The sequence below is a fragment of the Asparagus officinalis genome, chromosome 4 (genome assembly GCF_001876935.1).
Source record: "Asparagus officinalis chromosome 4, Aspof.V1, whole genome shotgun sequence".
Taxonomy (NCBI): Eukaryota; Viridiplantae; Streptophyta; class Magnoliopsida; order Asparagales; family Asparagaceae; genus Asparagus; species Asparagus officinalis.
In genome coordinates, this window is record NC_033797.1 from 5,747,081 (window position 1) to 5,772,914 (window position 25,834).

Here is a 25,834-nt window from a genome sequence, read left to right on the forward strand (position 1 = left end):
TATGGGTTATTTGCATAGATACTCGCTACACATTGGTATTTGCAAAGCTATCCCTAAAATAGTAATATTTGCAAACTACTACTCAAACTATTAACTTTGTGAAAAAAATACTCTTAAAATCAACAAATCATTAATTTGGAGTTAAAATTTTTGACTATTTTGTTGATAATGTTTATATTACTATTACAAATCATCTCATCAAAGTTGATGATTAATTGCTCCGAGTAATAATTTGACGAGTAAATTTGTAAATACTGAGATTTGGTGACTCAAGAGGTATATATGCAAATAACCCTACTCTTTTTAAGCTAAATCTGATGGCATGTCTTATGCATAAAAATGTAGCACTTCTATCTAGTTTTTTTTTTCCAATCTTTTTGTATGTAGGGACTTTTGCTGGATGAGTTCAAACAGAAGCCAGAATTATCTTAAATGAAAACAAAAATTTCTTTTTCCTTCTTTGCTGTCATTTATTATTTCTTAAGAGAGCGGAATCATTTATTACTTCTCAAGAGTGGAAATGAAATGGAAATTTTCTTTACTAGAATTAAGTGTTGGAAAATAAATTTTTTGTAATTCAAATATATCAAGAACATGAGTATCTCACGCTGGAATGAAGATCGCAGGGTAAGATTACATGTCGCTCAAGTTTGTTTGCAAACCACAGTTACAGTGTGGTTTCAAAGTATAAGAATGTACAATTTCGATCAAAATATGTATTTCAAAATCCCCTCCCACTAACACCCCACATTCAAATCAGACACATCCAAAAAGAAAATAACTTGATCACTCTGCCCCTTATTTCAATCAAGCGTTGGTTGATACAAAAACCAAGCTTGGTACAACGTAGTTCAGCATGATATATTATGGTTACAATCAAAAGACTCTATTTGCCACCTTTGCACAACGCAACAAATAATTGGAGAAATACGCTAATGTTCATTTTTACAGAAGACGATCTCCAATCGAAGGACTTGAGCATATCAAACCTGGGATCTCTTATGCTAGCTTAGCTTCAGCCTTGTGGAGGCACTAATTTTGAGACTGAAACCAGTAATGCTCGTTCTTATGTGCATGGTTTTCACCGTGAAAGAGTGAAGCTTTGTTACAGAGATGCAGTAATGCTTACTCATCAACTGATGTCTCTTCTGTAGTTGAGTCACCACTTTGTCTGGCAGCGAGTACCTTGTCTAGGGTTTCATCTGGAACTTTGATTCCGATGGTCTCCAAGTCCGCGACAATTGCAATAGCCGCATCCACTTCCCCAAGGTCGAGGCACAGCAAGATGACTTCATCATACAATGGGCTATATAGGTCACCCCGAAATGGATATAATTGAAAAATATTTAGAAGTTCAGATCCAAAGTTGAAAATATAATGTGAAAGGTTAAGGACGAGAGTACTTTAAAATGATATCAAGGAGCTAATGTAAATCTGAATTGATCACTGCTAGCATTTGATGACACACAAAAGAAGAACTTGAGAGTGCGTTCATACCCATTTGAAATCAATGTATTGTTTTTTTTGTATAATTAGGTAAAACACAATGAATACTTCCATCAAATTGCAAATACAAACTACACGCCCAACAAGAGTTTTTGGTACTCAATATTAAAACATTCAGTACCTCTTTTGACAGTAGTGTTACTCACTACACGAACAGAAAAGAAATGTACTTTTACGTTAAAGAATTGCTGAGTCTTTTCTGAAAAAGATCAAACAAGTAATCAAAGTTAGTATGAATTAAGAAAGCATGACAAGACCAGGTTGGCGAAATCTCAGCTCACAACCTAGGTGAAAATGTTATTGCAAGATTTCAAAATTGACCCAGCAAATCTTTAGCTTATAGCCTAGGTTAAAAATGTTGTTACGAGATTTGAAAATTGATCTGGGCAATGTCCTTTCTTCAAACACGCATACACACGCCTATTATGTGACTACCCAAGAACAAAAATAGTACTTGTACAAAGCATAAACCACTGGTCCATATCAACAAATAAACAAAGTTACTGATAAGATGGACATAGGATCTGAATATGTAAGCCTGAAGAGTTCAAAGTCCAGGAAGCCCCTAAACTTTACACAACTTTCCTAGGGAGCCCTTAAACTTCCATTTTAATCTATTAAGCCCCCAAGCTTTACCCAACTTTTCTATGAAGCCCTCAAACTCTTATTTCAATCTTTATAGCCCTTAAAGATTTTACTTTCATTTTATTTAGCCCGTGCAGTTTTGAATTTCATGCTATTTAGCCCCCATGGTGGTTTTAATCAAACACCAGCCAAATACAAATTTTAACTCGGGTATAATTGGAATATCGTAAAAACAATGACACGAGTGTTACAATTTGAGCTTTTTTGTTCTACCTGCTATTTGTTCAAAGTTTTAATTTTTTTTACCACCTGGTGTGCAAGTTTTTGGGTGCACATAATGAAAAATTAAAGCATTGCGATGTGAATATAATTAAGATACAAGAATGTATTTGATTGAAGTAGAAACAACAAGTGCAATTGAATTTTATTGGGCTTTTTTTCCTCTAGTCAAACATTGAGGGGTTTTTTTTTTCTTTAACTAATCTATAATCTGTTTAGTTATATGTAATTATATCCTTCTACAAATGGTGGGCATGAGAGTATTCACTTCCCTTAAAACACATTCAATGAGACCATTATACCCTTTTATAGTTATGTTGAACCAACATAGGGGCTATATAGAATGAAAGTACAAACTTTAGGGGCTTAATAGACTAAAACAAGAGTTCAAGGGCTTCATAGAAAAGTTGGACTAAGTTTAGGGGCTTAATAGTTTAAAATAAGAGTCCGAGGGCTTTACAGAAAAGTTGGTTAAAGTTTAGGAGCTTATTTATTAGACTTTGAGCTCAAGCCTGAAGGGCGATGAGACTAGACACAGATAAAAATAGATATATTAAATTTCTACTCTCTGTCCCAATATTAGGAGAACCTAATCATCCCATAGATCTCACTATGTTAAGCATTTTTGGTCTACTGGTAAAGCGCCCTTCTATCATTGTGCAAAACACCCATGCCATTGTAGATTCTTTAACGTAGAATGTTAGGGATCTCATGTTGTCAGATTACTTAACCGTCACCACTCAGAAGTATGCTCATGTTTTTGGCATGATTAAGAGCACATCATATTATCTCATTATTTAACAATTCAGGACTTCAGGAAAAAGAAAATATTAATGCAACATTTTAAGCAAAAGTTTAACGGTTACCTCCCAAAAACATAACCAAGACCATGAGCTTTCTGCAATATTGTCAAGAAAGCTGAAGGGAGAGGAGCTCTTATTGCAGCACGCAAAATCATGGCACAGTCTCCAATGGTTGGTGTTCCACCTAATTCAATGACCTGAAAATTGATCATGCACATTCTTCAGTTAATTTTCTTCTAATCCAGACAGTACTTGGTGCTCCTAAATGAACCATTATTATTGAAATTCTAAAAGTTGGATAGATTTCTAAACTACAGAAAGTACTGAAGAAATATAACTAACTTGTTGTGTACAATTACATGTTAAAGGCCTCTCCACAACTAAAATTTGATGAGGGAGAAAAAAATAATTAACTTCATACACAACTGTGCACCTCCAGACTAAAAAGCACAAGAGAACACTGATGAGGAAATAATAATAGAAAGGGAACAGCAACACAATCATGAAAAAATAATCGATTTGTCATTATCAAAGACTTGCTAGAAGTACGGCTCAGCTCCATACCTCGCTTCTTGAAATTGATATAAAAAAATATGCTATTCAAATAAGTATCGTTCTAACAAGGTATTTGACAGATGGATAAGTGCCAAGTGCCAGTTAGACGTAAGCTTCGCTTGTGGCTAAAATGCCACTTGAGATGATCCGAAGTAGGTGTAGTTAGAACTTAGCACTAGCAGTGATAGGGTCAAAGTTCAAGAAGTGGCTAGATCACAGCTAGGGTAACCTAGATGAACATGAATTAAGACAGGGACAAAAGGATCTCTTACTGGTTAACTCAAAAGAAAATGATCCTTGACAGAATGAGTGGAGAAACGGAATCACGTAGCCAAATACGAGATAAAGACTTTCCTGTTGATTAAACAATTATATCAAGGACTGTAAGAAACTTTACCTTCTGCATTATTTTGATTGCTAGATCAACTTCCCATTCTTGAGACCATCTTTGTGGCTTTCTCATCTTCAGTTCTCTCTCCCATGTCCATCCCCAGGCATCTGCAATAGTATACATATCTGACACATCAAATATTCTTCTCTCCCTCATGACCTTAAATGCTTCATCCACATCTTCTGGAAGCCAGTCATCATCAGCGTCATCCTGAATTTAAAACAGAAGTGTCACATTGGTATTAAACAGTGACAGCACAGTTGTGATAATAGCATATGGTTGAGTAAATTATAGTATACTACAAATGGGGGAAAAAAAAGAAATGCAGTTTCCATATTATGAAATGTCAATAACATAACTGAGAAAAACCATTATGAAATGCAGTGCCACAATCCGTAAATAGTTCTTTCATCAACCAAAGAATAACAGAAAGAAAATGCAGTACATAGAAGGAAAACAAAATGATCTCGACACATCCAGCTTTAGGTGCTGCCTCAGCTGTGAAAATGATGAAATAAATAAACCTTCAGAAGATGCTCACTTTTAACCTTTTTAATGCTTAGATTCAACCAGAATAATGTTTTTAGAAACATTACGTATCATTTTATGAACCTTTATTTTTTCCATGACAAGGAGAGAGAAATAACTAGATAACTAAGGGCATGATGGCAATCCACTAAGGTTTCTGCTCAATTGGGTTAAGAGGCAACAGGTTGAGAAGGTTTAACACTTCTAGGCAGCTTAAACAAATACTCGTGCATATTTTACTATTCGGATCAGACTTTTTGAGAGAAAGGCCAAATTTATTTCATGGCTGTAACTCGATTAAATGCTTTTCCAAGGAGGAACCTGGGAGGTAGGTTTGTAACCATCTCTTTAATCAAGTTTACCTTATATAACCTGTGGGCTGGGGTTATTTTAACTCGTGAATAAAACTTTGTTTCACAAAACACATTGGTTAAACTCTCTTAACCCCTAGGGCCTATACTAATCCATTGCCAAATAGAGACTAAAGTATACAATTAAGATAAAGAACATAAGAGAATACTCAAATAATATCAAACAAAATTCTCCGAATTTCTCCCCAAAACCATGTTGATTATGATCATTTGGCTGGTCAGCCCTACATTTAATGTATAAACATTCTCTTGGAAAAGCTCCATCATAACCCTTTCTTCAGGAGATGTGATACGAGTCGCCGTGTGAGCACCTTTGATCGCGAAATTATCAAATGTGGGGTTGAGAAGATAACAGTAAGAACACATAAAAATTAAAGTGACGAAGAAAAATACTTTCTCTAGATTATGAAGAATAAAAGATTACAAAATCTCTCCCTCACAATCTCACTAGAATAAAGAACAATCTCTCTATTCTCTCTAAATCCTAATCTCTTGATTAGAATCTCTCTTTAAAATCCACTCTGATGTTTAGAAACTCTAAACAATCCCTATTTATGTCTAACAATGTGGATTGCAATCTCGTAAATAACCAAGCCCAATGGAACTTGGAAAACGCGTCAAAAAAGAATCCAAATTCACTCAGGAACCCGATCCAGTCGACCGGCCTGCTTCGTTCGGTCGACCGGCCAGAGAGAAATTTTTAACTCTGTAGGCGTGCATATTTTCGGCCGACCGACATTGGTTGATCGGTCGAACAGCCGCATCGCATATGGCCTTGTCGGTCGACCGGTGTCAACCATTCGGTCGACCGACCAGAACCGATTTTTCCATTTCCTGATTCTTCTGTTTTTCCTGCTTTTGACCTCTTTCGCCGCCACCAACGGCTCCACTCACGTCTCTATTCTCAAGCTACCATGAGAATCATCTATCTTCAAACTCCCATAAGGATCACTAAGCTCCCAAAGCAGAGAGAAAATACACCCGTATCATGGCTCCCCCCTTTAGGAACTTGAAGTCCCGTTCAAGTTAGAACTTCAGCTGAGGGTACACCCGTATCATGGCTCCCCCCTTTAGGAACTTGAAGTCCCGTTCAAGTTAGAACTTCAGCTGAGGGAGCTCTTGATCTCCTCCTTCCCTGTTGAACCACCTGGCTTTGCTAGGAACCCGACATTGACGTCCAATCAGAAACGACTCTTTCGTCCCCTGTCTCGTCGTAGTCACCTTTCTCTCCAAATTGCAATCCTCTTTCAGGGGCTCTTCATAAGGCCTAATGAACAACGAGACAAACTTCTTACTTGCATTAACTAGCCTCTTCGGTCGGTTCACCGTCACCAAGTTTGTCTCATTCGAAAGAGATGCCGAACGAAATATGAACTTCTCACCATCTTTGGTAAATGTGTACTCCTGAGCCTGTCTTTCGTAGATTGCGTATCTATCCCATAAATACGGATTGCTCAGTATAACCTGACAAACATCTAATAAACTACGTCGCACATGACCTCGTCAATATACGACTCGTGGAGTGCAAATCTGAAGATGCATTGATTAACTACACTCAACCTCGTCTCCTTCTGAATCCACCCCAATAGATAGGACTTTGGATGCTTGACCGTCTTCAGACCCAGTTTTTAAACCAAGATCTCAGATATCAAATTTTTTTAGCTGTCTGGATCAACTATGGTACCTACTAAACTGGTCTTCACCTGCAACTTAAGAACAAAGAGCTGCTCTCTGGGGTCATCGTCCTCCTTCGCGGTCTGCTTCCCTGCCATAAGGTTAAGACTGTTGTTGGGCTATGTCATTCATGAGACTTCTTTCGGACATTGTGTTGTCACGTATGTCTTTTTTTCCTCCTTCAACCATTTCGGCTTCAGATGATGATACTTCTCTCAGCACCGATCAGCTACATGTCCTGTCTTCTCGCAATGACTACAAATCAGTCATGTTTTTCCTGGATCACCATTCTTCTCCTCCTCCTTAGGTTGAGAACCACTAGACTTGCCCACCGCTTGTTTGACATCCCTTTTATCTCGTTACCTTTCTTTTTGTTTGCCCTCAATGGCAATAGCGTTCACGCTCGCCTCTGCAATCGACTCAACCGCGGATAACTTCATCTCCTTCTGAATATATTTGTTCAGTCCCGCCATATACTTCATGAAAATAGAGTACTCCGTTACGATGTTAAGCACCATCGCTTGCTGCTGGAACTCTGTGGTGTATTCTTGAACGATCTGATTGAACCTTTGGCGCAAGCTGTACTACTTGTACCAACGCTCTTCAAAAAGTCTCACCAGGTAGAACTGCTTCCTTAGTAGCTCATTGAACTTGTTCCACGATACCACCTTCTTCTCCTACTTATAGTAGGATTTTTACCATGTCAACGCATATCCTGAAAGCTTCAAAGTCGCGAACACAATCTTTTCTTTGGACGAATAGCCATAAAGAGTAAAATACATCTTTATCCGCTCGATCCAGTCATCAAGTCTCTCGACGTCAACACTCCCATCATAAACAATAATCTCTATCTTAAAGCTAATCTTCAGATTCTGGTAAGCACCTTTACCCCCTTGGTACGAAACAGTCTTGACGGTCTCTGTCTCATCGTCGAAATCAGAATTCACGCTCTCCCTCGGACTCCACATGGTTCTTAAATTTCAAAGAAGATTCGCTCTTTTTGTCCCCTCCATGGATGAGATCGACGAGTTGTGTGAGAGTCGATCCTATCGTCTCGATTTGTTTCTCCAATGCATCAAGTCTCAATGAGTTATCACTTTCAGTCATCTTCTTCTTCCTTAATTTCTAGACCTCTTCCAAAGAAATAAGGATCTCGTCTAGCTTCTTGTACTACGATCGAGTAAGGACCATACACCGGATACCCTCTTCATAGGATCTGATCGTTCTGATACCAACTTAATACGAGTCATCGTGCGAGTACCTTTGATCGCGAAATTATCAAAGGTACATTCTCTAGATTATGAAGAATAAAAAATTACAGAATCTCTCTCACAATCTCACTAGAATAAAGAACAATCTCTCTATTCTCTCTAAATCCTAATCTTTTAATTAGAATCTCTCTTTAAAATTCACTCTGATGTTTAGAAACTCTAAACAATCTCTATTTATATGTCTAACAACGTGGATGACAATTTTGTAAATAACCAAGCCCAATGGAACTTGGAAAACGCGTCAAAAAAGAACCAGATTCACCTAGGAACCCGATCCAGTCGACTGGCCTGCTTGGTTCGATCGACCAGCCAGAGAGACGTTTTTAACCCTGTAGGCGTGCATATTTTCGGTCGACCGACATTGGTCGATCGATCGACCGATATGGCCTTGTCGGTCGACCGGTGTCAACCATTAGGTCGACCGACTAGAGCCGATTCTTTTATTTCTTGATTCTTCTGTTTTTCCTGCTTTTGACCTCTTTCGTCGCCACCAACGGCTCCACCCATGTCTCTATTCTCAAGCTACCATGAGAATCATCTATTTTTAAGCTCTCATGAGGATCGCTAAGCTCCCGAAGCAAAGAGAAAATACACCTGTATCAAGATGTGAAGGTACAACAAAAGCAAGACCTTCCCAATTATCCTGGGCACATCTGCACGAGTCTTTTATCCTCATTCACTTCTAAAAGCAATTTCCTTATTCAAGTAGCACTTGTCATATCGTATTTTTAACTACCTAATGGAAGTTTCCTTTTAGCTTAGCACTAGTTCCCTTGCTTCCTAAACAACAGAAATTAAAACTCTGTCCCAACCCAACCCAAAAATAATTATTATACAATAACAGCTAAATTAATAAATGGCAAGTGTCATGTTCATGGAGGCCAGCTGATACAAGGGTGTACAGGAAATGTAAGGCTACATGCCAGGATATGAAGTAAATAGAAGGAAAACTGGATGGATGTTAAATATAAAATTATATCTCTGGACTCTCATTGCAACTTTGACGTTTTAGTGTAATAAAAGGGACGTTAAGATGGTATCGGTGTCACCCATGTTAAAGTACAGAACTAGATACAAAAATAAGCTGCCATCATGAAAAAGCCCACGTGGACCAACCATAAACGGGTGCTCAACCTATGAATAGACGTAAGAATGTAAAATCCTATACACAATCTTTACCATGCTTCAGTGTTTCAATGTAGTGGAAAGGACTTTACAGTTGACTTAGACTTTCAACTGATATGATGTTGAGATAATTTTGCAAGCGTTAACATTGAAGTGTAAATTAATACTCTTGATATGATCACTTGGTAAGATTGTAAAGAATAATAGATACATAAATGGTTGCTCTTGGGGATAGTTGATTAATAAACACGATTGTAAAGAAAACCCAATTCAAAAGTTATATTTTAAAAAAATCCAACCAGAAAATCACATAAATGCAGACCTCAACTGATACTCGGGAGGTTCTTCTTCGTGATTTTTTTGAAGTGGTAGCTGTTTCATCAGAATCCTTTAGCAACTGAACTCCAATCATTTGAAGAGGCTTTGTTCTTTCGACTTCCTTTTCTTTATCCTTAATTACATCTACTTGATTTTCAGTTTCTGTTTGCTCAACTTCCTCCTCATCCTCATCTACTTCTTCATCCTCTGCTTCTTTTGCAACATCTTCTGTGGCATCAGCATCATCAAGCACGTCTGCAAGATCTTCATCGTCTATGTCAATGTCCTTATCCTGAACACCATTTAAGCCTTCACCGAGAAAACGACGTTTCCAAAACTCTGTATTTCCATCTTCTAATTTAATTCTAGATATTAATTCATCCAACTCTTCATCAACCTGAGTATATAAGAAAAAAGTAGAGAGAGCTATCCTAATAAGCCAATAACCTGTAACATATAGCAGCGTAGAATAAAATAATAAATACCTGAATACAAAATATGATAATGAAACAGCAAATCACTTTTATGATTTGTCCCTTTTCATCTATATTCGTTATGGGGCATCATAAAAAAATGTTGATTTTTGGAAGTGGAGCTTTGGAAAGTACGGTCAAGAAGTTTTAGGGTACAAATTGTAACCTGCAAACCTGACGACAATTTCAGAGTTTTAGTGTAGTGGAAGGGGACATTACAATAACATCGGATTTGAAGTGGCTTTAAGGAAAAAAAGAGTATGCTGTGAGAGACCGGGTTTTGCCGCATAAGAAAGGTGATCAAGATGTGGGGCATGTTACTATGTTAGAGTACAATATTATATTCCTGAACACTCACCATAACTTCAATAAACAATTTTCATTGCCAAAAGGCTATAAAATAATGTAGACTAAGAAAGAGGCATGCCATAGGGGAATTCATCTTTAAGACATACTAAATTTAATATCCAGTTTTTGTAATTAACCAAGTTAACAGTAATGTTCAATTAGAAGTCTCTCAGTTTCTTAATTTGGATGAAGTCTAATTAGGAAGGATTGAAATTGCAATAAAATTACACATTCTTGAGCATTCCTAGACTAGAACAGTAATTAATTAGGACAACTCCGTGTTGTCTTGGGATTGTAGCTATTATCTGTTCAGATTTTGATTTAATGAGTTATTTAATTTATAATTATTTACTGTAAATAAGTTTGAAGGGCTTCACATGCATATGGAAATAATTTTGTATGCATGTTGCCGAGGTTATGACCTCTAACATATATTGTGGGTTTGGTATATATAAGCCAAAAGGTCAGGTGGAATCACATTTCCTTCTTTCTTACGTTCATGAAATTAAGGCATCTAAAAGGACCAGCAAACAAAAATCATGTGAACTAATCACTATATACCTCCTCTTCTTCCTCTTCCACTGGAGGAACCCAAAGAGGGCGACCACGTGAGCGGTTGATTCTTCTTGCTTTTTGCACTCGCTGGTAAAGAACTTGCCTGGTTCCATCAATGGGTAAACCTTGTGCTTCTAACTCCTCTTTCAATTCAGAGACTATCATTTTACTTGCCGCCTTTGGTTTCAGAGCATTCTGATCAGGCCCTTTGATAATCTTCTTCAACTTTTCCTCCACTCTAAGAAAATCACTTTCTGACACATCGCCTAAAGCTGAATATCCTTCATTACGCAGGACTCTCAAGAGCTTACGATGGTGGATTTTCCATTCTTCAAGACACCGTTGTTTGAAAGAAGTTTCCATTGGATTTGAATAGGCAAACCCAAGAGCATCAGGATCTAAGGGATCTTTTCCTCTGCGTGGCACCCACCGCTTTCGTTCTCCTGTAAGCCCTCCTTCTGCTATATACCTTGTTAAATGGTCACATGAGGTCAGAGAGAGTAAAACATGCCCGTCTGAAAAGCAAGTTGCAGAAATATAAGATGCATGTCCATGTAAGTGAACTCTAATAAGTGTGTCATAACTGAACTGAATGTATGAAATAATCTTCCCCACAATCCTTCGACATCCTCAATCACAACCAAAAACTAAACCTGCAAATTATTACTACAAGAAAACAAGAGCACGCTAGTATTGTGGGAAAATCAAACCAAGATTTGTTAAAAATGATAAGGATGGAGAATAAATCTAAAACTGCATGAGCTATTCAGTGGAAAAACTCATAGAAGTTTCACACAAACACGCAAATTGTTCACAATTCATATATTAATTATTAAATTACATGCCAATATCATCATATTGACCTCTTTAGTGTACAGTCGATGTACATGAAGCTTTGTGTGATCAGTTTATAACAGGACTTCTCAGAAACCAATTAAACAAAAATAATCAATTTGGTGCTCTTTGAACTCAATTTGGTTCTCTTTTAAGCTTCTTATCTTGCCTGACACACTACGCAGGAAAACTACAATGGATGGTTGGACTAGCCTTCTGATTCTATGTTATTCACAAATCTATCCTAACTAATTAAGCAAAAATACTTTACATATAATTCATCTGTAATCTAAAGACAGCAGTGAGAAAAGAGCACCAAACCAGAGGAGTTTCAGTGCCATAGACATGGATCTACAAGACAAGCACTTAAAGCAACTGGCTTAACCAAGGAGAAAGTAACTTATATTCATGAAGGTTCATTATCTACAAAACAAAGTTTAGGTTATAAAGAGGACTTACCTAGCCACATAATCAATCTCGAATCCCACATCTGCCTCTTCTTGCAAAGGTTCTATCCAGGAGCTCACTAATGTTCTATATTTTCTGCTTAAAATCATTGCTCTCGGAGCTATAGTTTGATTATCTTTGGCCATTGCTTCCAAAGCCTCAAGCAACTCGACAATTCTTCCTGATTATACAAATAATTATACCTGCTCAGGGAGGTACTGAATTCATATTGTTCAAATGAACACCAATAGTATTAAGAAATTAGTTAGAACTTAAATAACAGCAAACAAAATTTCTTTAACTTCAGTGCATTTTAATACAATTACATAATATGTTAAGAAAAAACCAAAAAGTTCTAGATTAAAAAACTATACAAAATCAGTCACCACCATGATATCATGTATTGTGCATGTATTGTTACTCATTGTGCAAGCATAAAAAATTAGAATCAGCATTTTCAAGTGCATATCAACAGTTCCTACGATACGTGGATGGGAGAGTTTTAAATCAGAGATAGAAACTTTAGATGAATTTAAGGTTGTTTAAAAAAAACTAAGAAGACATATTCAACAGCAAAGGGTCATCCCTTGTAATTTTTGCATAAAGTGGTTAAACAATTAGTGACCTGAGTAATGTACTTGCTTATTTTTAAGGAAAAATATAATAATATGCCAAATAAGTAATGGAGTTGCCTTGATCTGCCCAATTAAGCAACCTTGAATACTATAACCATGTCTGCTCGTAGTGATTTTCTTACAGAACTTACTGACAATCCTTTTGAAAGAAAGAAACATGCCAAATAAGTGTAAAAGGAAACTGTATGTAGTTTAAGGAAAAGGCCGTAATAGAAAACAGAACTTCTACAATGCAACTGATGAGACAAAAACCATCTGAGAGTGATGGCGGGAAGTTAATGGGAAAAAGGAAGAAGCCCTTAAACTTTTGAGGTACTAAAATGCCATTCAGAACTAATTCACCACATATATAAACCGTGCATCGGTCTTCGTCTTCATATCTCGATGAACAAGAGTCGATAGATTGGAAGGAATTGAAAAGCCTAGAAGGATGCAATGGGTGTAAGAACTGACTAGTTAATCAATGATAGGCGATAAGTCAATTAGCTTATAACTGGGGAATTGTTTTTTCTTTATTAATTATTAAGAATCTCAAGATTGCTCGACACACATAATTGCTCCCATCAGCTTAAGCTTTCTACTAAGGTGGTTCATGATATCAGAGCATTAGGTTTGATGAGCTCATTGGTTAAGATAATTTATAATATGCATGGTTACTGCAATTATTCTTCCATTCCAAGCAAGCAATCTTAGCCAACCACATAAGAGCTCTCATGCTTGCTATACAGTTGGCCCACCATCCATCAGGCTGAGCTATTAAGTATAGTTAACGTTCTATAGCACACCAGGTTTCCAGAACTTATTTTGACCTCCAGAGGTAAATTTTTTCTCTTCTTTTTTCTTTTTGGAGGCCTTTCCACGTGGCGCAAGTGCCTATTGTATGTAAGATAGGAGTGGGAAGGTTCCTTCATTATCACTGCTGACCAACTATTCACCAATCAACCTTTAAGCAAAGCAGTTAACTAAGACAAATAAGAAAAGAAGCGTCATGCACAAAGTAGAAATGAAGTACATCAAATTTTTGATGCAGCTTAGATAAAGGTATGTTTATATTGATTTTACACATGGAAACAAAAATAAGATGTAATATTGAAACTATTTTGTAAACAACAATTGCTTGATATATAATCCTACAGTAGTTATAAAAGTAGAATTACATCTTCGAAGCCTTTGTCATCAACAATCTACCATCTATCAGCCCGGTTCTAATGGAAATTACTTGGAAGAGCCAAAGAGGTGGATTACATGAGTAAGGAACATACTTTCCAACCAATGCCCTAAAATAATAACCATCTTAGCATTGAGACTTCCCACCAACACCCTAAAAATTATAACCATATTAGCACTGAGACTATTACTAATATTATAAATCTTTTATGAACACATATAGAAGAATGAATAAAAAGGAGTTGGAATCTTATTCTTCAGAATATTATTCAAGGCCTGCTAAATTACCTGTTCTGAATCAAGAAAACAATGTTCCATTACAGTATATAGTATCTGCCAAATGACCTTGCCACTTCACCAACACTTTGAACTTGTGCTCAGGATTGAGGGTTATAATTTTATATCCCAGCATACCACCGCAGGTTAAGCATTATAGGCTGAATCCTGGACTCATGCAGCTATATCTATTTTATAAAAATCCACCTTTTCACCAATGCCCTAAAAGTTATAATTTGTATAATAAGATTCAAACTAAAGTTGTTGCAATACCATGTTACACAAAACTCCGAAATTCTGGCGCACATTGAAGGTTATAATTTTATGTTCTAATAGTATCTACAATTCAAAGTGCATGAAGCACAAATTAGTATGAGAGAGTGATTAAAAAAATAGGATGAGAAAGTGATTGTAGATTGAGAAATAATGACCTGGAATGACATAAAATTAAAAAAATACCTTCACAGCATAATGCCCGAAGATAAAGAGAAAGTGGATCTCCAAAATTTCCTTCATTGTATAAAACCTTAGTCCCCCCTTGGAAATTTTTCAAGGCACGAAAGTGCCGAATTGCTTCCTTTACAACACGATACTTGGTAAAACACTCAACTAACAACCTGCAGAGAACAATAGTCATATTTAATTATTCCTTGAGCAGGACACATAATTAATCTAACCCCATCAATCTATAGAATGAAGAAGCTTATTCTTGTAGTGATATTCAAGGACACAATACAACTTTTGAAGATTTCAAGATGTCTAATGTTCAGAAACAGCAGGATCTGATGCATAAAGAAACCAATGTTGGATTTATTTCATGAAATTAACCAATTACAGATTAATTAAAAAGTAAATGAGAAGAGGTAACAAGAGACATACACAATTAACATCAGTCATTTTACTGCAAATTAAAAAAGAGACCAAACACGCCAACATAAATTTGACATCTCTACACCTATACCTCACTGATAGAAAATGAAAAACATGAATACAACAATATATAAAACAAGTGACATAAGATTTTTACAATTTTAATTTAAAAGGGCTTAGAATTTTTGTAGTGATTTTAAACATACTGCTTAACATTCTATTACAGTGTCCTACTTTGAAATTTTAATGAAGATTTCTAAAGCAACTTTAAATGTTAAACCCCTTGGTTCTTTTTTTCATGTACAGCAGTATTTGGATCAAGGAGCATGTATGATGTTTTTATGACGCAACTTGCATATGGGGGTGTAAGTGCAATTCTAAAGCCAAATTAATTCTGCTCTCTCCATTTGTTATTGGTTGAACTGATACTTCCAGTTTTTACCTTGTTGGGCACAAAGGAAACAAAAGCTCTGTGCTTCCAAATCCATGAATGTCGCAAGAGTTTCTCCAGGACAGGTGACAAGCTAGACGATTTCTATGGGGATGTTTCTCTTTGACTTGTCAAAGCTGCTAGTATTTTCTTAATATGTTTCTCGATTATAGAATGCACTCCTTCATGATACTTAGAGTTTCATAAAGATATTTTATGATCCTGGATTAGTTATTAGGTTATAGTTTGGTAGTTTTGTTGTCTGTTTGCGGTCCTATGTAATAATTTATTTTCTGGACCTTCTGCTTTATTTCTTTGCAAGAATAATACGGGACAATAACATATAAAAGTTTTGGACTCAAAATTTCTTCAGCATTAAGGATTAAAACTGAATCTAAATTCTTACGCATATGTCTTCACATTAGGTTGCAACCGTTTGTGATCTTCAACCATCATTCCAAGTAGTTCGGCCACATCCTGGACCCTGTCAATACCAAGTTGAAAATGTATAAGTACCGCTATGGAAGATTTTAACAATAGTCAGGAAACACAGCCAAATTTTGTGATGTGGAATCAATCTGAAGTTCAATATTTATAGCAATATAATATTGATGAAAAGTGAGTTGAAAATTATGTCATAAGCATTGACTAAAAAATCATGATATGGGCAAAAATAGGTTTTGATGTCTAATCCATCTAATCCAAGTAAACAAACTTCAAATGAATCTCACAAAATCTCAAGAAGAAAATATATTCCTAGTCATACCAGCCATCAATTTGAGTCATGTGACTAGATGTACACCAATGATAAATCACACTGACAAGGTTATTTGATAGGGATCAGAAGAATACCCGATTTGATCTGTTATCACTGTAGTTTCTGCATCGTTTATTACTATTAGCTGACAGTTATAATTTCAATATTTAAAGTAATTTTCCGCTGCATTTTAGTGTTAGTATGCATTTACTTTGCATATAAGTTTCGTTTAATCACTTATTCTAGAATCCGATAGATCGTGCTATGTCATAATTACACAAGAAACTGTCAAAACACACCTAATTCCCAAAGAAAAACCATGTTCATTTTACTTTGACTCAACCAGCTAAACAGGTTAAGGGTAATTTGATTCAGAAAACTTACAAACATAGATTTAGAATAAATTGAAGAGTGACAAATGTTTTCACAATCAGATTTAGTAAATTATTATACTTAGCAAAACTTGCTTCCTATTTTTATCTTCATATCAGAAACTAACTTTTAGAACCAATAGCATTTGAAGGTCTTCAAAGGTTTATGTCTATTTTATTATGTCTCCAATTTGATTGTTTAACATCTGTGACCAGCCTCTATCACTATGTACACATTGGTGGTTCTGAGGTCGAGGGGTGTGTGTGGCTGCTTTTTTTCCTCTTTTTTTTATGGTCTCAAATAAGATCTCATGGAATTATAACCATGGAAATATAACCATTTCTTGAAACTGGATTTTTTCCTATTTATATTAGACTTGGTTACTTTTGGGATTGGCTCAAGAAAATATGACCTCAACAGGAATCAAACAGAATAAGGCAAAAATAAGCAATAGACTTAGACGAAAGAGATGGCTCCGCACAGTAATACAAATACTCGCTGCAACTAAGCTACATAGCATGGACACTCCTAGGATGAAGCTGTATCAGTATGGAACATGCCAATACTGACGTCAAGCAATGAAACTTCTTTGGACACTAGTAATATATGTATCAAACTCTTCTTAGATGTTTCTTCAGTTGTATTATAATTTCTCTGGCATCTCAGGACTTTTAGGTGCAAACATATCTATGCTTGCATGTATATATGAAGTCTCTCATTATCAGTTACATATAATAGTATCACGTTGCATTGTTCAGCGTCAAGCATGTCTAGCTCTTTAAGGAATCCCTGACCACGACGTGTCTTAGAGCTAAGGTTTCTATCTAGGTTGCGTAGGTACGGGCACGGGACACGGAAAATTTGTAGAAAGTAGGCGAGCAGCGGACACGGGGTATATATATATAATTATATTATATATATAATATATATATATATATATATCTATATATGGAAAAGTGAATCTAAGGTGACACCCTAGGCTCCCACCTTAAGGAGGCGGCCTAAAATCACATCATTTCCTAATTTTTTTTGCGATCCACTCCGTTGAACTTGATCTACACGTTCTTAACCCAAACACACCAATTTTAGGCGTGAACCCGTGTATTTTGACCCTTTATCACTCGCTATAATTTTAACGGTTTCGATAGAATAGAACTTTTTTACACGGCTCAACGAATGGTCAAAACACACCGGGTTCACCCCAAAATTGGTGTATTTGGGTTTAAGAACGTTTAGATCAAGTTCACGGAACGGGTCGCCAAAAAAAATTTAGAAAATGGTGTGATTCTAGGCCGCGTCCTTAGGTGGGAGCCTAGGGTGTCACCTTAGATTCACTTTTCCCATATATATTATATATATATATATATAATATATATATATAATTACTAGTTTAAAATTAACAATTACATTAAACTATCGCATTTTACTATGTTTAATCTCAAATTCTCAATAAAATAGCTCATCGTTTAAAACTTATAATAAACTAAATCATCTGAAACTTTGACTTTATATTCCATATCATCAACATATATATATATATATATATATATATATATATATATATGAGAAAAATATAGGAACTTGGTACCAAGCATAAATTTTTTGCTTGGTAGTGAGGTGTCTTATTCTCATCCACTCCCCAACTCATGTGAATATGGTCCCCCATTTGAATGTGGAGGAGAATATGTCACCTCACTACTAAGCACAAAAACTTGTGCTTGGTACCAAGTTCCTCCATATTGCTCTCTCTATATATACATATTATAAACTTACCTATTTAAATATGAGAACACATGTCTCCCATCCTTATCACTGCCATTATTTTTAAAGAAAAGACAAGAAAATATTCAAGCACTCATGTGAATGATGATGTCATGTTCCACTAACAAATATAAAACTAAGGAAATAAGAGAGAGAGAGAGATCATCTTCTTCCTTGTTGCTCTCAGATCTCAAAGGTAAACCCATTTTTCTCAAACAAAACTGCTCTAGAAATGCTCTCACGCGTGGGAAATGACGTGCCCGCGTGTCCCATCCACAACCGACACAGGAGCACGTCAGATCTCAAAGGTAAACCTATTTTTCTCAAACGTACCCAAACCGCACCCAACACAGGTGCAACGCCTCTACGCAACGACTCTACAGCCGTGTCGGGTTATCATGGTCCCTAGATAATGGTAATATTATATAGAGCAAAACCATAAACCTTATCAATGGCAATATCTCACAATGCACCGCAAAAGACAAATGATAATAACTCCATTAAGGAACAGAAAGATAAAAGTCATGTTTTTTTCTGAACTGACCGATCAGGATTAGTAGTTCATTGCCAAACAATATAGTTGGATCATCTCACTATGTGAGGGCTTAGATGAAAGCACGCTCAAATGAGTTAAATTCTCCATTATGAACACATTTGACAGTAACAAAATATATAACAAGAAAACATGTTGATGTAAGTCTTCAAGATGCTTTAAGTACAATAAATGATTTCAAATCTCCCTAGGACTAGGAATTTTTTTTTACATGAACAGAAATTTAAGGTTACAACGAAAATATCTGGATGTCAAAGACACGAAACGACAATAAAGTTCCATGATTCTTGAGTATATTTTCCACAGTACCTATCCGGATGTCATTGCAACATGAAACTGAACCAATGAGCACATTAAAAAGGCTAGTCAAACAGACTAGACAGTTAAAAAGCAACCCACAGATCTTACCTATCATAGGACTCAGCTCTTGTGTACGCTTGTATCACCCAGTTGTACGTCTCTGTATCAGGTTTCATGAAATCTAGAAGAACAAAGAAACAATATACTAAGAAATGTCGAAGCATCATCTTACAACATCAAAGCAACAATTGCATATTGTACAGCAACAGAAATGAGTAAACAACTGATGATTGTATTTCTATAATGAATAATCAAGTTTTAATTCAGTGGCTAATAGAAAAATTATAGTAGTTGGTGAGTGTAACAGTCCCACATAACAAAACCCTCTCCTTCTAAGAGTCAATTTCCCACCATAACATGAAATCAGACCATATTGTGTTTCCTCAACCAAAACCATAACTCCGGTTCACCATCTTTTCTCTGGCTCGCCATCCCTTTACCAGCCCACCCACACACACACACAAAGCAAACATCCATGATCAACCCCTCCGCCCCAGAATCAACCCTTACTATCAACCGCTCCGCCACCTGCAACAACCCAACACCCACAACCTGCTTCCACTCTGCTAAGACAGTCTCCGTCATCAGATGCAAGCGCCCCAACCAACAACCCCCAACCTCCACAGACGGCTACCCTATGCCAACCCACTAAAACCCGATTCAATATCTAACTAGGTACAACATTGTAAAAAAATTAAAAATAAAAATAAAAACTGAATTGATCGAGATCCTACATATGATCTGATCAGCCTCCTCGACCTACTCTAATTGATTCACTTCCGATATTGTTCCTACCTTGCTTCTACTTCAGCCTTGTCCTACTACCAGTCTCTGTATTTGAGAAAATATTTTATTTGTGATCTTGCAGATTGTTAATGTAAAACTGCAGGACAAGAATTATTTATTGTGAGAGAAGTGTGTTTTCTTGGATGCAAAGAAAAATTGAAATTAGTTACTTCTGTCAAACCATTTTTCTGCTGACAAAACTATGACTGATTTTATTGCTGATAGAACTGTTGAAGATTAGGAACAAGATAACTACTTGGCAATGACCTGATTATAGATATTATTAGAGTATCTGGAGTCATTTATGTCCCTGAGAATATTTTAGACACTAAAGGAGACAAGTGACTGGAGTAGTGCGTCACATTAAGGTATGATTGAAAGCAGAAATTAGGTCATGCATATTTTAAGTTCTTGCATTTGATGATTCCTTCAATAGATATGTATCTAAGTTGGAATGTGTCCCATGTCAATTAGGAAACATAACTAAAGGGACTGCAGTTCTGACTTATTTATATTCTGTAATATTTATTGATGATTATTCTCACACATAGTGATCCCATGATATAAGCCTATCCAACCGAGCATTTATTCTAAGCTTAAACAATCCTCACTTTCATATAAACAGATGCACTAGTTTTTGCACCTAAAGTAGCCACTAACCCTCAATTCAAGCTTGATTCATGTGCAATCTCAGTATGGCTCTAGTTAAAGGAAGCTATGATTGCACTCAAGAAAAGAATACCGCCACTTTTTACATACTCATCAAATTTTGATCTAAAACAATTCACAACTAGATACAGGAAAATTCAGATGTTACTGGTATTGTGGGTTGTAAAGAAAATTATACCTTCACCGCCATATTCCATGTTCTCAAAGGTGGTAAAAGATATTTCCGGAATCCCACAAGTGGCCTGCATAATATGACCCAGAACTTAGCAGGGCCCAATACAAGCATGCGTACACCATATTTTCAGAGTAATGTATATTCTCACACCAGATATTCCATAGAAAATGTACACTGCTTATAAAATAAAAATGTCACGTTAGGCGCATAAAAGAATTGAATCTCTTGATAGTATATTTTCTATAACTGGAATCTAGAATGGCAAATTACCGGTTGATGGGCATGCTTTATCGCTTATACAAGGCAGTTCTACTTGGAAACTTCAAACTTTATGTTCTTTATACACATTACACTGTTGGCCTTTTTGTTTTGATGGTGTTTTAACAAACAATTTATGACTAATATTGTTTGTCTAGTGTTTGTGTTTTCTTATTTATTCTAGACAAACAATGTGTTGGAGGTTGGATGGAATTGCGCCATAACGATCATATCAAATATATCAAATAGAGGTTGACGAAAATAGTGGAGCGAAACAATACATTTCAAGTCAAGATCCAAGATCAAGCTTCATCCGCAAAGTTTACCAAGACGAGCTCAATTGAAGATCAAGATAGATTGGGTAATTTAGTTTTAGGTTATATTATGTGTGTTGGTACTTTAAGCTCAATCATACACACACATATACGTTTTGGTTATATATATATATATATTCAAGTTTAAATATGAAACAAATACATATTTATATATATACATGTTTGTTTTTATATGGTTAAGTTGTTGGTTTAGTTATGTAGATATGAAACAGATATATATTCATATACACATTTCCTTGTTTCATATTCTATTGTATTTGGAAAAATATTTAGTTATTGGTTTATGGACTTAACAATCATTATATACATATTTTATTAAGTCTATAAAATCATTTTACAAAGTTTTAAAACGTGATTTATGTCAAAATATCAAATTTTATATCTATCAATTTTTCATGTTTTGGATATTTTTAAAAAATGATGAGTTTTCACAAATGTGAAGTGCAATTCCAAAAATTCTTTTTATAACATGTTTATTATCATATTTATAATCATTTTCCAAAGTTTTATAATTTTTAAAATTTATTTGCTATTTTTAAAGGCACTTCAAAAATCAAATTTACTGTTTTAATCAGGCTGATAACTTGTTATCAATCGACTGATGGAGTTTATCAGTCGATTGATGAACTCCCCTGAAATTGTAAAAGTTTTAGTTTTTGTAACTGATAAGCTATCAATCGACTGACGAGGTCATCAGTCGACCGATGAGGTGTTGGGCTAACTCTAACGATTAACTCATCAGTCGGCTGATGAACAGTATCAGTCGGCTGACGGCCCAACAGCTAGTTTTTTTAACTTTCTGCTTTTTATCTTTTTACTGGGTTTTCTTGATTTTTTCCTTGGCTTTGGAGTTTCCTATATATACCCCTCATATCTCAGACCTAATATATACAAGAGAAGTTTTAAAAGAATTTTACAACTTTGTTTAAGGGGTTTTAAGTTTGTTTAAGAGTTTGTTTGTGAAGAAATTTTCACAAGAGCTTGAGGAGATCATTCTTTGGTGTTTGAGTATTCAACTCTCTTTCTCTCTCTTGTCATCATAGAGAAGTTTATTTAAACTCAAATTCTAGCTATTCATTATGTTGATTATAATTTCCATAAGCTAGATTTTACATTAAGTTTATATTTGATTTTCTCTTTGTTACACACACCCACTTGAGCTTTTAGCATTTTCATACATAGTATATTTGGATTGTGAGAGATAGTAACATTGAGTTGGGCTTCATTGTGTTCTCATCTATTATAGAGAACAATTTATTTGTGTTGTTGAGCTTTATTTGTGAGATCACATTGTATTACACAATTACACCAAGAGAAGTGTAGATGTGAGATACGTGGTCGGTCCCAAGAGGAGTGGCGTCGGTAGTAAAGCCTAGTGAGAGATGTAATTCCGAGCACTTGAGGGAGACGTGAGAGGCTAACACTTGAGGTGGCATTTGTGTAGTTGCATTGTGAGTAATTGTGAACGTTGATCGGTGAGCGTTGAAAACCGATATTGTGTGGTGTAAACGTTTTTCGGGTAAGCATCGAAAACCCGGTTGTGTAGTGGATTCTCCCCGGGAGTGGGGAGCGGAGACGTAGGTCAGAAGGACCGAACTCCGTGATCATTTTCTTGTGTTTGAGTTTGGCTTTGGCGCATTTATTCTTGTATATTTTTATATCGCCATTGTTGCATGTTTGTATCACCCTTGTTTATATTGAATATCCTTGCATATTACTTGTTGTATATCATACTTGTTAGGATACATTTGTTAATTAGTTATTAAATTGACATTAAATCGGATTAGATTAGCATAAACCCTATTCACCCCCCTCTAGGGTGCTTTCATACACTACTTGAGGTCCCAATCAAATCAAATCAAATCAAATCAGGGACCCATCAAGCAAACCATAAAAATAATGAACATGAAAACACTTGAAAAACAGCCCATCATCTGAAACGTTTCAAGCGAGTATTCGTTAAATTTATAAAGTACTAAACTACAGATGAAATTGTCAAGTTGTATTCAGGTTTTTGTGAAAATCAGCATCCCCTCTTCGTCCACCTCTCTCTTCCTTCCTCTCTTGTCATCAAAAAGGGGTCTAATAACCAAACAATCTTGAGTCTTGATAATATATTCCTTCATCTTACTATTGCAAGAATCTTCACTCGATGCACTATTTGGTTGGTTGTACTTGTTGGCTATAAAGATAAAAGTAATCTAACATTTCAAGCTAACCCTTTAAAGTGCATTATCAATAAAAGGATGCAACAAATAGATGCCCTTAATATATATACCTAGGGGGCTTGGGATATGAGTTAGGCCATTCAGATATGAAAGCTACTTATACAAATCAAAGCAAACATATATAAAAAAAAAAGAACTGTATGCTTCGATAATGCGAGTTGTACCCAAATACTGGACCCCGACAAGTGATATCAATTAAACAATAAATATAATATAAGGCTCATTGCTTCCTAGTGTTTTATCTCATTTTTGAGACCCTAAACACTTTCTGATGTCAATTGATCCAGAGTAATGATAATACATTTTCCCAATCCCAAAGAGTCGTACTAAAGTGCAAACTAGCAGAGAAGGTTGCCTCTCAACCAGGCTATAGCGCCTAAAAGGCATACAGAACAACTAAATCACTATCTAGTTTCACAAATCAAGATAGCCATTAATCATGGGAACAATTTTATTTTTCATGTTATGGTTGATTATTCAAATTAATGTGCCTCAAGAGAAATACTCTGAGTAAAGGAAGCATCGCAAGGATCAAAAAAGTTATTTTATAAGGATTAGACTAGAGAAAGATAAATTTGGAGAAGCTATAGGGAACTGACAGGTTTTCAGAAAACATGCAAGGAACGACTGTGTTGGATTGATTATTGATCATGAAACGTATCACCACAACCAAGGAACATTGCTGAAGCGAACAGTATTAACTCATACTGACCTACTAACTGATAACAGAAAATGAAACAGACATCAAGGTTCAAGATTTTTTACTCATATTAACTGATAGATCGTGCAAAGATAAATTAGGTACAAACACATCAAGTCAAACATATTTACTTGTATTAAATTATTAATCATGCAGAAGATAAATTAGTCATCCTGCTAACACAGAAGTTACTCAAATTTCAAGACAATACTGAAATCACTATTCAAATTTTAAAAGTGTACTAGAAAAGAAAAATAGCACCTCACCTGCACACTTAGAAGGCAATTAAAATGAAACGTGGTTGCCAATCTTCCCGCAGCCTCCATCTCATAAGCAATGGTCAAAGCATTTGAATGGTCCCCAGCTTTACAGTCTTCTTCAATCAAGAGATCATAAAGCTCATCGGTGGCTCTTAATCCTCCCTTAGCACCCTTCAAAAACACTGTATTTGCATCCTCCAAGAACCGATTCCTCACTAACTCCTCTGCATTTCAAAAGAGAAGTCTCCACTGAAACCCAAACCATAAGGAATAGCTCAACAAGTGTCACATTAACATACCAACAAGAATTAGCCAAGCTTTGCGAATATCGAATTTCAGTTTTTCCATTGCAGCAAGGATTTCCAAGCCCCTTGTCGCATAACCTTTAGACCCAAATAGCCGAATCAAGGCAACAAATGTTTCATGAAGAGGACGGAGACCAGCACTCAGTTCCCTTCTCAGTGATTGCATCTGAATTCAGTAAATTTACATAAAGATCAGAACTTTTTCATCATTAGAAGGGTTTTTTTTAACACCCAAATCAACTCAACATGATATCTAAAAGGTGTGAAGGAGAAATTTCAGCTAAACAGCTAACATAAAGATTAGGAATATGAGTGATTTGGGGTATTTCAACTCAATGTGATAGAATATGAGGATAAATTAGCAGATATCTAGTATTTCAGAGTTAAAATTTGCAAATATGGTTGATTTAGGAGTATATATAGGTAAAGACGACTTTCAAGATTTTGAGTTTTTTAAAAAAGGCTTATTTACACTTTAATACCCCAAAGTTTCGCCCTTTTTTAACTTTCATACCCTGAATTTCTGTTCTGACAATTTTGATACGCCAAAATTTTCAAAGTGACGTTAATTTGACAATTTGATACCTCAAAGCCCTAACTTTGTTTCTCAAATTCCCCAAACGCAAAAACTGATATTTGGTAAGAAAGTTTGTTTCTCTTCACTTTTCTAAGTTGATTTTCTTGAACAAACTTAACATCGGCCTTTTCGCAAAGGGTGAAACTCGGGGTATTAAAGTAAAAATAACCCAAAAAATCTTACCGATCCTTCAACATCACCGGAGAGGCATTGTGATACAATGAGCCCATGGTAGGACCTCGGCCCCGGGCTGAGCCCGGCGGCAATCATGTCGTAAATTACATCAGAAACCGCCGA

General features: G+C 35.8%; 1 protein-coding gene across 1 annotated transcript in view; it reads right to left on the reverse strand.

The window, feature by feature from the left end:
• Positions 697-25,834, reverse strand: part of LOC109838111 — a 27,689-nt gene continuing 2,551 nt past the window's right edge. The window contains exons 2-14 of the mRNA XM_020406580.1: positions 25,721-25,834; positions 24,955-25,126; positions 24,662-24,879; positions 20,878-20,941; positions 19,293-19,365; positions 15,848-15,925; positions 14,601-14,758; positions 12,076-12,244; positions 10,789-11,251; positions 9,411-9,803; positions 4,126-4,329; positions 3,237-3,370; positions 697-1,306 (exon numbers count right to left, since the gene is read on the reverse strand). The exon at positions 25,721-25,834 is cut by the window's right edge and continues 267 nt beyond it. Coding sequence (XP_020262169.1) covers positions 1,126-1,306; positions 3,237-3,370; positions 4,126-4,329; positions 9,411-9,803; positions 10,789-11,251; positions 12,076-12,244; positions 14,601-14,758; positions 15,848-15,925; positions 19,293-19,365; positions 20,878-20,941; positions 24,662-24,879; positions 24,955-25,126; positions 25,721-25,834 — 2,421 coding nt within the window. The 3' untranslated portion in view covers positions 697-1,125. The remainder of the gene's footprint in view (positions 1,307-3,236; positions 3,371-4,125; positions 4,330-9,410; positions 9,804-10,788; positions 11,252-12,075; positions 12,245-14,600; positions 14,759-15,847; positions 15,926-19,292; positions 19,366-20,877; positions 20,942-24,661; positions 24,880-24,954; positions 25,127-25,720) is intronic.